We start from the raw sequence: 13,872 nt of genomic DNA, 5'->3' as shown, positions 1-13,872 counted from the left end.
ATAAATAGCCACAAAATTATTGCATTCTATAAATATTAATATTAAATCATTAATATAATTTTTATAACCCGCCGCGACGCGCGGCTTCTCAACTAGTTTACTAAATTAGAAGTAAGTGTGAAAAAAAATGGGGCAAACATCTCAGCGAGAACAGAACTGCAAAAGCAGCTGGATGAAACGGGGTCCAGCAAAGCAACTGGCGCCTGGCGATGAGCAGAGCTCAGGCCCAACTGACTCCAGCTAATTAATGGAAATAGGGAAAATAGTGAGGGTGAGGTATGGGCCCAATCTATTTCACCAGTTAACTCTGGACTCTAGTCCAGGACCACTATGGTGTCCGAACATCAAATTCAAATAGATCGAGTCTGTTTGGATAATAAATTACTTTTCAAAATATTTTGCTCTGTAATTTTAGCCCTTTTTCTATGAGGTGTTTATGGACACATGCTAATTTCTAAAATTTGTTTGATCGGCTCCTATTTATTGATAACAGTGGACATCTACACATACAACAACCACAAAAATTAAAATAATCAAATATATAAAATTTGATATTCAGCACGTGTCTATGAGCGTACATAAAAAAATCTTAATTTTAACCGGTTATGATTTCGGCACCAGTAAATTTGATCGTGAATTATTGCGCGCATAAACAAAGTGAATCAAGTTCTGACAAACACGCAGGTTGGCTTAACAATTTCTACACCATTATTCATTAATGAACTGATCAAGCTGCACTAAACGGAAATGAATCTACCTCGTGAAACGTGAAACGACTGACGTTGTCCAATAAGTCGGTGTATTTTTACTAAACTTGTTTTTCACCATTTTTCTTCACCAAATTTTTCCTTTACTCTAAAAGGTAGTATTTGAATATTGTGAAAGCTACGTTTACGCGGTTTCCAATAGGCTAAACTGGCGCTGGAGTGTCTCCTTCGCAATTTCCGTAAGGTGGGGGTACAATTTTAGCGGATAGGGTTTATGAATTGGAAAATATTAGTACTCAACAATTGTTTTTAATATTTTTATTAAATTTTAATTAATAATATATGATTGATTTCCCTCACATTATTAATAATTAGACCCGTACATATAAATATCTAATTAAAATTTGTATATTTATCGTGCTGTTTGTTCCAGTTTGGGATACATAACATTATTTTTATGATTTCGTAAAGTGTTATGTTTTTGATATCTTATTTAAAATAACATGATGATAATGCGATAATGATTTAGAATTTTTTTTATTTGTTTGATACCCGACATCAAAAGGTCTATTACTCTGTTGGAGCTGGATGACTAGATTTGTCGATCCTCTATAGGTCTATAAGAAATCTGCAGGAAGATTATCCATAATTTATTATCATATTAAACTGATATATTATATTTATAACAATTTAAATATTAATAACATACTATTTTTAAATTATAATTAATCAATATAGCCAATACTATCAAATCGCAATATCTGTTTACATAATACATTAGAGTTCCAATTTAGCCAACAATTATAGAAAACGTGGTTGGAGATGCTCTTGTTATAATCAAATAAAACAAATGACATTACATTTAGAATATACTCCCTTATGTTTTAAAATACACTATAGTTCGTTTGATTATTTGGCACGTATTTTTAAGTCGTTTGATTGTATAGTTAATATTATTATACTTAAATTTTTTAAAAAAACATATAATTAATATTATAATTCAGAAAAAAAATTATAAAAGATATCGGTAAAAACTTTACGGTAAAAAAGTTTCAAAATATATGTCAAAAAATTAAATGATCTATATTTCAAAACGTAATAAATATTTTGAGAACCTAGCACATGTGTTAATGTTATTATAATAAATGAATTGTTATGACGCGAGTTATCTCATGCAATCGAGGTAAGGTAGCTGAGAAATGAGATGCAGATCGTTTTATAAATTAATGAGAGGGAAGAATTGAACATGTAAATCGAACCTGCTCTTAAAATGATAAGTTTTTATCTAATTATAAATATTTCTCATAATATAATTGATATAAATGGTCCCTCAATATGTACAATAATTAACAATAACACCAATTAAAATCTATTGGAATATTTTGTGAATACATCAAAATACTCTAATGTCATGTTTCAATTTATATAAAGGTTTGGTTAGTGTGTGGCTACTATGTGCGCTCATGAGCACATGCTAAGCGTTAAATTTGATTTTTGATTGGTGAAATTTTTATATATACAAAAGATTCATAATTATTAATTAACAATAGTCAATCAAAATAAATTAAACATATGAAATTAGATATTTAACATGTGTTCATGAATATATCATAAAAACAATGTTATACTGTATAAATTATTTTATAAATGTTAGATATTTAAATTTAAGTGGAGTGGGAGGGACGTAAAAAATGATGCGAGAGCGATATTTGAAAATAATCATTTTTTTTTTTACAATGCAGGCTTATATGCCTTACAACTTAGTATCTGTTCTCAGAATTCTCGGGGTGAGCTAGAGTCGAACCCGGGTGCCCTGGGTCAACAGTGGATAAACCCACCACTGGGCTATCCAATCGTGCTCGAAAATAATCACATTTAATATCGATAGTATAGCGATTTTAAATTCCTGTATTTCAAAGATTGAGGCAAACCTGACGGTGACCGGACAGAGAGTGAGCTGGCTCATGTTCACGGTTCACTGGATAGTTTAAAGAACAAAAAGAGACCATGCCTAACTTAACAACCGCATTTAATTTATGTCGTTAATACACAATCCTTTGTTATCCGATCTCTATTTTCTTGCTCCCCTGTCTTTCTCTCTCCACATCTTTCTGTATCTCTCTCTCGTCTCGTTGCAGATACACTCCCTCTTCAAAGTTTAAACAAGACCAACCATCTCTCTCACTAGTCTCACTCCCACTCTCCTCTCTTCCCCCCCTCTCTCCCTCTCTCCTCCCTCCTCCCTCCCTCCACTCCTCTCTCTCTCTCTCTCTCTCTCTCTCTCTCTCTCTCTCTCTCACACACATGTTAGCTGAAGCCCCGGCTTGACTAAAGCAATGAAGAAGACGAATGATTTGCTTTCGTGTCTCATTTTTATCTTCTCCGCATTGTATGTAGCAGCAGCGAACAATGTCACTTACGACAGTCGCTCTCTCATCATCAACGGCCAGAGAAAGCTCCTCATCTCCGCTGCCATTCATTATCCTCGCAGCGTCCCCGCGGTAAATCATTTTACCCTCACAAATATTTACTTTACTCTTTGTTTATAGCCCGGAGTCCAACTCGAATGCTACTCCTAAAATGCTCGTGTTCTGATTCCATATTAATAGACAAGTTCGGGGAAGACTTTTATCAGGATCATTTATATTCTAACCGTACTATTTACCGGGATTGGGCGAGTTTATGTTTGGAACAAAGATCTCGACCACGACACGGATTTTAAGATTTATATAAAATACAGTCTCATACATTATTGTTATTTTTATTATTTTCTAAAAAATTTGTATTCAGAATGTAAAAATATTAAAAATAAGTTACGAATTCTTTATATACATATCTTGTTGTCATGTCTGTTGAAAAGATATGAGTGGGACAGATGAAGCAGTATTTTATATGCTAGATTTTCTAATTTATTGCAACAGTTTTATATTACTGTACATTGTATGTTAATCTATAGTATTTGCCTAATGTTTGTGTATATATATTTTTCGATTGTGATAGATGTGGCCAGGACTGGTGCAAACAGCAAAGGAAGGAGGTGTTGATGTTATCGAGACCTATGTCTTCTGGAATGGTCACGAAACTGCTCCTGGACAAGTCGGTCATATAAACTTGTTTACTTAATTTGTGTTAAAGTACAAACTTATTGATGATTCGTTATATATTATGGGAGAAATATTGATTTTCATGTTTCCATGTAGTTCTATTTTGGCGGAAGGTATGATTTGGTTAAATTCGTGAAGATTGTGCAAGAGGCCAAGATGTACTTAATTCTTCGCATCGGACCATTTGTTGCCGCTGAATGGAACTATGGGTATGTTAATGGACATTGGAATTGTCGTACAATAATGTGTATTGCACCAGAAATTCTTTGATTAGATTTGAAGTTGCTGAGAAATTGAATTTATTTGTAATGCAGAGGCGTACCTGTTTGGCTGCATTATGTTAATGGCACCGTATTTAGGACTGATAATGAACCCTTCAAGGTAGGAACTCTAATTTAACTGACGCAAGTTGGGAATCTCCAACAGATTTGCTTAACCTTGAAGCATGTTATGAACTTGGTACATGTTTTTTGTTAATGCTAAAATATGTTGTTATTGCCCGCTTCGATTTTCAGCATTACATGCAAAATTTTATGACATATATAGTTAACATGATGAAGAAGGAGAAGTTTTTTGCATCACAAGGAGGCCCCATCATCTTAAGTCAGGCAAGTGAAGCTCTTAACAATCCTTGATGAATGTAATTATTATTACTATCATCGTATAAATCATTTGATCTCACATCATGTTTCTTCACCTTAGTTACATTTAAGGATTCCAAATTCTTGAGTTATATTAGTAACTTAAATATATAAAACTCAGAACTCCAAGTTACTTGGAAACTATTTAATATTTACGTTTAACATTAGTGCACAAAAGATTAATTATTTCTCTATGCAGGTGGAGAATGAGTATGGCTTTTATGAAGGAGCATATGGAGATGCTGGCAAAGCATATGCTTCTTGGGCAGCAAACATGGCTGTGTCCCAAAATACTGGGGTCCCTTGGATAATGTGCCAGCAATGGGATACTCCAAAGTATGTGGTAAGTGACTCATGTCCTCATTTCATTTTCCCGGCATCTCTGTATCACAATATATAGACATTTGTTCATCTGTATGCTATCTCTGGAATTGCAAGATAAATAAATAGAGGTAACATCATACTTATATATATATATGAACACAACCTATATATAATGCAAGCGTTGTACATAAACTTCTGAATATATAATATTAAATATATCCCAAAATTTTGAAAGATAATCCTGAACAGACTTGTTTTTTATGGGGCTTCTTAGTCAAGGGTGAAGTTAGCGTGGCCACAGAGAGACTCGACTATGGGAACTTTAGCTCAATTACTAGCGGCAGAATCTATATCAGTGAATTATGCATCCGAAGTCCCAAAGTGATTTGAAAATAAGTGCATGTTGTAAAAGGCATTATAGATATGGTCATTAGAGGCTAGACTTTTCTAGCAATGTACACACACAAAATAACCTAATTAACCAGTGCAGTGAAGCCACCTAGTCGCCTTGGTATATTTTTGTTAAACGCTTGTGGTCCTTCCTATATAATACTCTTATATGGAAATAAAATCGCCACAATGAGTGTCCAAGTCATGACATGATAGTGTTAGACAATCAACTTCCCAGAATCACAAGGTGCTGGAAAAAGCCACCAAACAGATTTTATTAATAAACAATTTTATTTTGAAAGATGTTTAAAAATTTCTGCTGCTTATAATACAGAAATAGTTGAAGCAGTTATTTTCTCTGTTCAAACCAATCCCAAATGTTTGACATTCTTTTACTAAATCTAACTTATAATCAATGAAGATATTAGGCTGGACATGTTCACAATCATGTTATCTCACTGCTCTTCAATCTTGTTGCAGAAGTCTGGTTTCTTTCATTTCAGGCAGTTATACATCACACGATAGATTTAATCCACTCACTATGCATGCTGACATTTTTATTCCACAGATAAATACATGCAATTCATTTTACTGTGACGATTTCAAGCCGAGCTACCCAGATATGCCAAAAATATGGACAGAGAACTGGCCAGGATGGTAAATAGTATACCTCTTCAATATATGTCAATTTTTCATTTTTAAATAACTTACATAGGATTACTTTAATTTAAGCACTACGTCCATCATTTTTTGTCATTGTACAATGTACATATGCTTTGGATGAGTACAAAACATGAATGATAGCTGAAGAGAACAAATTAGAAAGAAGATAAAGGATTACTATCCAATTCGCTCACCACTATATGTTTCAATTACTGCTACTTCTTTTTAGGGGTAGGACCAGGTTTAGGCATGGACTGTTTCCCATAAACTGGCTCGAACCCTGAACCTATTGTCATGAAGAGAAGAAGGGTATCCACTAGGATCAAGGCTAGGGATAATAATTACTATTATGTGCCAGTGCTATCTTGGATGTCCAAGTATAGAAACCCTGAATAAAGGTGTTCCCCCATTTATAGGGAACCACACAGCACAACTAAATTGAACTTCATTGTTGAAATTCCAAAAAACAAAATAACTCAGTCTGGCTTGTCAAAAAGTTCAATGTACCTTTTTCTTAGGCCTCATGATTAATTTGTAAAATCATACCCCTGTTAAATTCTTTTAAATTGAATAGCATAATGTGACAAAGTACATCTCTTGTCATGATTGAGACTGGATACTCAACTCTCAGGTTCAAAACTTTTGGAAGTAGAGATCCACATAGGCCTGCTGAAGATGTTGCTTTCTCTGTCGCACGTTTTTTTCAGAAAGGGGGGAGTTTGCATAATTATTACATGGTAAATGATTTTAAATTAATTTCTATATATTGTTTAAAGATCAATGCTGTTATTTTACCATTTGATTGAAAATAAAATCTTGTTTTGCTTATATCACTCAACTTTAATTTTCTGTTTTGGCTGTAGTATCATGGTGGGACAAACTTTGGGCGTACTTCTGGCGGGCCATTTATCACTACAAGTTATGACTATGATGCTCCTGTTGATGAGTATGGTTAGTTTCAAAGCAGTGTTAATAGTGAATATAACTATGCATTCATGTCTCATGTTTTTCTAATATAATTTTCTGTCGTACCAGCTTCTAACAAAACTAGATTACTATCTAATGCTTTTTTTACATCCAGGTTTGCCGAGGCTTCCAAAATGGGGGCACTTGAAGGAACTTCATAAAGCTATCAAATTGTGTGAGAATGCACTGCTGAACAATGTACCAACTACACTTTCTCTTGGCCCTTTGCAAGAGGTATAAATTATTTATTCAATACATTGGCAATATATATAATATGCTGCATGTGAGTGAAGAACTTTTACTGTTTGTATTTGACCTCTAGTTTCACAGACCTTTTATTTTATTCCAGCTATAAGTATAATAATCATATAACTCTAGAATCTTCATTTACACACAGCCTAGAACATAATCATGATTCGTACTTGTGGTTAAGTGATTAATCAACCATTTCTTAACCACTGGGTTAGTCAGCAACTGTGTGTTGAGTAGTGTCTCCCCTAGGTACACAGTTTTCACAGTGTGACCATTTCTTTCTGGGAAAGCTAAAAGGGGTACTTAGACACTCACTAGAATAAGAATGCAACTCGGAGTTGTTTCTCTGTTTGACTATTTTACTCCTCTATACCTTTTGCTTTTTTAGTAATTGTTATAGAAGTGTATGGAGTAAATTTATAATTCAAATTCTAGTTGTGGTGGTAGGGATTTGAAATCTTTCTTTCTACCATGCTACGAAAGTTAAATTCATGAAATCATGTTTCTGCTGTCAGCTTTTGTAATGCTTAAAGCTTTCTTTGTTTAAAATTAAAGTTTGTGATATAATTCACCAACTAGTATATGTAGATGTGTTATCACGCTGACTGTTGGGATGATAAAGAATCATTTACAAGTCTAGAAGTAAAAGTAATATAAAGGTTATGATCTCAAGTTTAGGTTTGATTTAGTAATATGCTTATATTTTCTTTTATATACATATATAGCTGTTTTTCCCACATGAAAAACCTTTTTGCTATTAATATACTGTGTATTAAATAATTTTCTGGCAGAGTGATAGCTTAAGGATATCTTTTTTCTGGCAGAGTGATGGCTTAAGGATATCTTTACATGTTTCCAAAATCCCACATTGCAAAAGCTTTCCTTTTGCATTTACAAGATGATAATTTAGTCTAAACTCTAAACACTTGTTTTTTTAAATATTTTTTAACTGTTATGTTTTTTTTACAAAAAAGTTGCCATTGTAATTTGCAAGCCAACTCTGAAAGCCCCAACCAAAATTCTGGCATTTCAATTTTTGTGTTCTCGCTAATCGCTTCATATTGTATCTTTTACTAAAGCCTATCTCTTCTAGGTTGATATTTATGGAAATGGTTCAGAAAACTGTGCCGCATTTATTGCTAATATGGATGATAAAGATGACAAGATAGTAATCTTTCACAATCAATCATTCCACCTGCCAGCATGGTCTGTTAGCATCCTGCCGGATTGCAAAAATGTAGTGTTCAACTCAGCAAAGGTATTACCCATCATTTATTGGTTATGCATCTGTCACACTGAAAATGAGCCTACTAAAGTGATAGGCTGTAACTCTAAGTTTGACTAAATTTCTATTATAAGAGTATTTTGCTTATTCTGTGTCCCAAACGCATCTTCATAGTCTGTACGCAGCTCCAGCTTATATTATTTGGAAGAGCGATAGCTAGGTATATATTGTTTTTGCATTCATATGCTCCTTTTAAAGCTGGAGCCGGGGCTTATTGGGATGTGGGAACATTGCTTAAATAAATCTTGCATATTAAATCATTTTGTCATCTAAGCAGAACTTATGTTGCTAGCTTTACTTTGAGCAATATGCACATTAACTGGGACTCTTGGTTCACTCTTCTTTACTTTAAGCAATATGTATACACCTTTTTATATGTACGTAGTACGTTTAGTGCTTAATATAATAAAGAAAATAAATATAATATTTTTGGATGTAATTGTTCATCTCATTATATTTTAGAACACTCTGTTATATTTAAGAAAGATAGAAGTTCTGTAGGGTCCTTTGCTGAAAATTCCCAACAAATCAAAGACGTTGTATATGCAGAAGTTAGTGTAGATTGTAGCAGTTGCAAGACAACAAGAACTATATTCACCTCAGCTTCTAGAAAGCATAATGTTTTTGTGTTTTAATAATTCTTATACCAATAAATAGTGGTTTCATTTGTTACCTGCATATCTTGTATTTTGTTTATAGCTGATTGAATATGTCTGGTAAATGCTAATATGCTATTCTGATCTGAATTGTTCTATTCTGTTTCCCGTGCTTCTACTTGAGCAGGTTGGCTCACAATCATCAGTAGTTGAGATGGTAACAGCAGAATTAAAGTCATCTGGCACATCGCCGGATAAAGATGTGAAAGTTTCGAAATGGGAAGTGTTTGTGGAAAGAGCTGGCATATGGGGTGATGCCGATTTTACTCATAAAGGCTTTGTGGATCACATCAATACAACTAAGGATACTACAGACTACCTTTGGTACACCACCAGGTTGGTGCATTGTTACTTTGTAATAACATATCTTACAACATTTTAAACACTTTGTTTTCTGTACTAAATACACTAATTTTATGATTAGTTATGTACCCAAGAACTAGCTGACCTTTATTGTAAGTTGTAACACAGCTCATTGATTCATATATCATATATGCATATGATACGGAGTTATAAAAGAGCTTGCAGAGATATTACTTGGGAACACTGCATCGATTTCTAAAGTATCCAATATTTGTCAACATGTCCTTCAGAAAATTATATTACGCTGTTACTGTATCTTCACCAACTTCTGTATCATTGCCTCCTCTAAATCAACACGCGCAGATAAGAAATGTGACAATAATATAAAAGAGAAGAATAACTATAACCTGCCTACTCTACAGAATTTACTAAATCCCTACACGTCACTTAATAGGAAAATAATATAAATAATTGCTAATAAATTGTGTGTCTCAGCATCATATTTCACACACATCATGCCCCTTCTGGCCATCTTATTTTTTGATGTTGGTAAAGTGTGTCATGTTTTAAATCATTTGATGTATGTCCAACATTAATAAGTTAATCTATCAAGGACTCTCTGTTCCAGATATTGTAAGTTTTAGGATTTAGCGTCAGAATGTTTGGATCTTTTGAACACGAAACAAATCAAACAATGTATAAATTTAGTACCAATGTTTTAGCAATGCAGTCTAAATTTATGATTTTGTGTACTTTACTGCCAGTTTAAATGTTGACGAAAATGAAGATATCTTAAAGAATGGAAGCAAAGCAAGACTTCTAATTGAATCAAAGGGCCATGCTCTCCACGCCTTTGTGAATGAAGTACTTCATGGTTGTAGTTTTCTTCTTCTCCTGATTTTACAGTTTAATATTTGGCAATGTTTTTTTTTTTCAAATGTGATACTGGGTTCTGCAAGACTGTGACTTATTTGTTTAAATGTTGTCATTGTGCGGTCTTGTCCAAAATTTATCTTAATACAGTCTGAGTTCTGAATGCCAGGTAGTGCAGCAGGTAATGGTACTGTATCACCATTTAAGACTCAGATTCCTATTTCCCTCAAGGCGGGGAAGAATGAAATTGCACTCTTATGTATGACAGTTGGCCTAAGTGTAAGTCACTTTACTATATCGTTTTCTTTCTGTCTATCATGTTTACCAAAAATTTTGTTATTTTGCTAAGCAATTAATTGCTTTTTGACTTCTCCAAACATTAAATATAGGGAGGAAATGTAACTCCCAGATAAGAATATATGAAATTTAATGTTGTAGTGAGTTAATGCAGTGCAATTGTATGCTAAATGATGTCCTTGCAAGTGATATAAATATATAAAATGCGCATGAGAACAAATAAGCTTTTTGAAGTACAAATTTGGGAGTATAAACAAACTGGCCAGTATTTGGAGTTTCAAAATATTAGGAATTTTAAGGCTGAAGTTTTCAAAAAGTGTGCTAGGATGTAGATCATCTTCAAGCCACACCAATTGGAATTTGTCCAACAGGAAGTAAAAATAGATGGCTCATTCATACAACAGTTATGTGGACCAGTATAGTAGACATGAGCTGAGCCAATGTGTTAATGCATTTGAAATGCTAGAGTATCCATAGTAGGCTATAGTTTAAAGAGTCACACCTGGTCTTTGATACAACCAAGTTTCCTTGGAAGATACTTTTCTATATAATGCTCCACTTACTGAAATTTGTTTGCTGCTTTAGAATGCAGGAGCCTTTTATGAATGGGTAGGAGCTGGTTTAACCAGTGTGAAGATCGAGGGTCTTAAAAAGGGAAAGCTTGACTTATCAAATAGTACATGGACCTATAAGGTGAATTCTCTCTTGACGTTATTTTTCTCCATTTACATGTAAATATTAGTCGCAAGATCCTCGGCAGCAGATATAACTACTAATATAGGCTGCACAGACTAGACATGCATGATAAGGAGCTTTTATTATGTATATTAATTCAACACTGGTCTTGATTTAGTGTCTATAGCAGAATGCATAGCTAGATATCTAAATCTAGATTTGTTCTGTGTCAATTTATAGGGAAGCACAATACTTGGATAGAAAAATTAGACCAGGTAAATTGTTACAGAATATGCTTTGGAATAAAGTTGTTAAAGAAATGTATGTTATGTGATCACTACCACCAATTACTTCCTACCTACAAGGCACCTATGTTAATAGGAGCCAAGGGTATAACAAATAACCGGCAACAATATGTTGAGCAATACTTTCAACATTAATACAGGAATATTATGATTACACTTTCAATTAATTTTTCAATTTTGTATATAACCTTTAAATTGGTAACACCAGTGAGAGAGTAGATAGCAATTTTTGTTTGATCTATGATGTTGAATTTGATTGCCTGATTTGTTGATCTAACTTAGGTTGGGGTACAAGGAGAGCATCTGGGTTTATACAAGGCAGATGGTTTGAATCACGTGAACTGGAAATCAACTCTAGAAGCACCTAAGAATCAGCCCCTGACTTGGTACAAGGTAGTTTTGGAGATCCCATGCAAGTATAAAGATCCTTATGAATTTCGTGTTGAAAAATTTATTTCTTCGATTTTCTGCAGGCAATTTTGGATTCTCCCCCTGGAAATGAACCTGTAGGACTTGACATGGTTCATATGGGAAAAGGCCTAGCTTGGCTAAACGGGGAGGAAATAGGAAGATATTGGCCTAGAAAAAGCTCTAAAAAGGAAGAATGTGTTGATAAGTGTGACTATAGAGGGAAGTTCAGCCCTAATAAATGCAGCACCGGATGTGGGGAACCAACACAAAGATGGTAAAATAATTTCTTTGTACCAAATTTGAATATGTTTTGGTAAATTATCTTTAGTATACTGTACACGTGAGTTACAATATGTATGCACATATATTCCTTAAGCTGTTTTGGCAATAAGCCAAGTAATAATATTTATACAAGGCAACAAGATATACTTGAATCCTCCTAGGATGAACGCATAACGATATAGTATCATAATAAGTAAAAATTTCATCCCCTTTACGTTGTCCTTTATTTAACACTTCTCCAGGATTTTGCTTCTGTTCCTTGGTACATATGGGAAAAAAACCTTATTATATTATCCAAACAAAGCATGAGCTTCCATTTACTAATATATTAAGTTAAAGAGTCAACACAAATTGATTACTCTTTAGGCTTTCCTGAAACTTTCAACTAAATGTCCATCAGATATTTGGTTAATTCTGCATCAATCTGAAAATATATAGTGCTGATGAAAAAAGTGATCCTACTTGAGCATTTCCCTAATTTATCTTTGTGTGGACCAGGTACCATGTTCCACGGTCTTGGTTCAAGCCATCAGGAAACATTCTGGTTATTTTTGAAGAAAAAGGTGGAGATCCTTCTCAAATAAGATTTGCAACACGAATATTCTCGAGCATTTGTGCCCACTTGTCAGAAAATCACCCCACTTTCGAAATTGAATCTGCACCAAAAGATAAAGACGCAAATCATAAAACTAAATCTACTGTACAGTTGAAGTGTCCCCCAAGTACTCGCATTTCCAGCCTTAAATTTGCCAGCTTTGGAACTCCTGCGGGCACCTGCGGATCCTTCACCATGGGCAATTGTCATGATCCCAATACAACTTCTTTGGTTGAACAGGTACGCAATGATCTGAAGGTTTTTATCCGTAAATTTGTGTTCTTAATGTTTCTAAAAGTTCTTGTTCTTTAGCCTAGAAAGGTTTTTTTACTTTTATATCCATTTCCAATTCAGTATTTAAAAACACTTTGGCGTTTATGACTGGGGTTCTTTCCCCACTTCCATTGCCATTCACACTCCAAACATCCCTCAAAACAAATCCAACTATCTAAGTATATGCTTATGCTCTTAATCTTCAAATCTGCGCGAGTTCAGTGAAACGTTTTCTCCGCAGAGTTTTAGTAAAAATCAGTTACTACTGACTAGTATAGCATGGTGAACCTTTTAAATTTTTCATGAACCGTCCAATGATATTGATTAAATTTATCTACTAGACTATATATATATATATATATATATATGATATGATATGATGAATTTAAATGGAACTGCAGGTCTGCTTGAACAAATTTAGGTGCAGCATTGAACTTTCAGACAAGAACTTTAACAAGGATTTGTGTCCCGGTGTAACAAAATCACTTGCTGTTGAAGCAGTATGCAGCTGAAATTTATTTTAGCAGCACCGCTTCACACGAAATATTATAATTCAGTAAAAGAAGAACACTAGCAAGTTCAATATATACAGAAGGAATTACAGGCCTATTTCTTCTCAAAGGGAAATGTATTCCCCTAATGAGATTATTGTTTTTTGACATATCGGATCTAAAAGTAGTTCCTATATATTATAAACCTGGTAAAAAAGCTCCAGGTTTTTATCTTTTTATTATTGTTCGGAGTAACTTCAATTGATTTTTATTTTTTTGCACAAGTTTTCAATAATTTTTAGATGATACTTGTATACTTTTTATGAGTACAGTGTATTTGAGATAGATATTTCCTGTATCAACTAATTAGATGAAAATA

General features: G+C 33.8%; 1 protein-coding gene across 1 annotated transcript; it reads left to right on the top strand.

The window, feature by feature from the left end:
• The first annotated feature begins 2,749 nt into the window (after nt 1-2,749).
• On the top strand, nt 2,750-13,726 carry LOC108218417 (beta-galactosidase 10). The gene is made up of 19 exons (XM_017391341.2): nt 2,750-3,208; nt 3,708-3,803; nt 3,908-4,020; nt 4,126-4,192; nt 4,327-4,419; nt 4,652-4,795; nt 5,735-5,823; nt 6,461-6,566; nt 6,693-6,780; nt 6,911-7,029; nt 8,141-8,305; nt 9,116-9,324; nt 10,056-10,165; nt 10,334-10,443; nt 11,047-11,154; nt 11,724-11,834; nt 11,915-12,126; nt 12,633-12,969; nt 13,404-13,726. Exons 1-19 carry the CDS (start codon nt 3,044-3,046, stop codon nt 13,512-13,514), a joined length of 2,553 nt encoding a protein of 850 aa, XP_017246830.1. The 5' UTR covers nt 2,750-3,043; the 3' UTR covers nt 13,515-13,726.
• Nucleotides 13,727-13,872: the final 146 nt, after the last annotated feature.

The sequence above is a fragment of the Daucus carota genome, chromosome 4 (assembly GCF_001625215.2).
Source record: "Daucus carota subsp. sativus chromosome 4, DH1 v3.0, whole genome shotgun sequence".
In the NCBI taxonomy this organism is placed as follows: Eukaryota; Viridiplantae; Streptophyta; class Magnoliopsida; order Apiales; family Apiaceae; genus Daucus; species Daucus carota.
This window is presented reverse-complemented; position numbering and strand designations above follow the sequence as displayed.

What these genes read in the sequence shown, in the direction of transcription:
- LOC108218417 (XM_017391341.2), top strand. Translation starts at nt 3,044, where the DNA reads ATGAAGAAGACGAATGATTTGCTTTCGTGTCTCATTTTTATCTTCTCC. An exon ending in GCCGCTGAATGGAACTATGG is followed by an intron (nt 4,021 to 4,125) that starts GTATGTTAATGG and finishes TTTGTAATGCAG; the next exon opens with AGGCGTACCTGTTTGGCTGC. An exon ending in TAGTGTTCAACTCAGCAAAG is followed by an intron (nt 8,306 to 9,115) that starts GTATTACCCATC and finishes CTACTTGAGCAG; the next exon opens with GTTGGCTCACAATCATCAGT.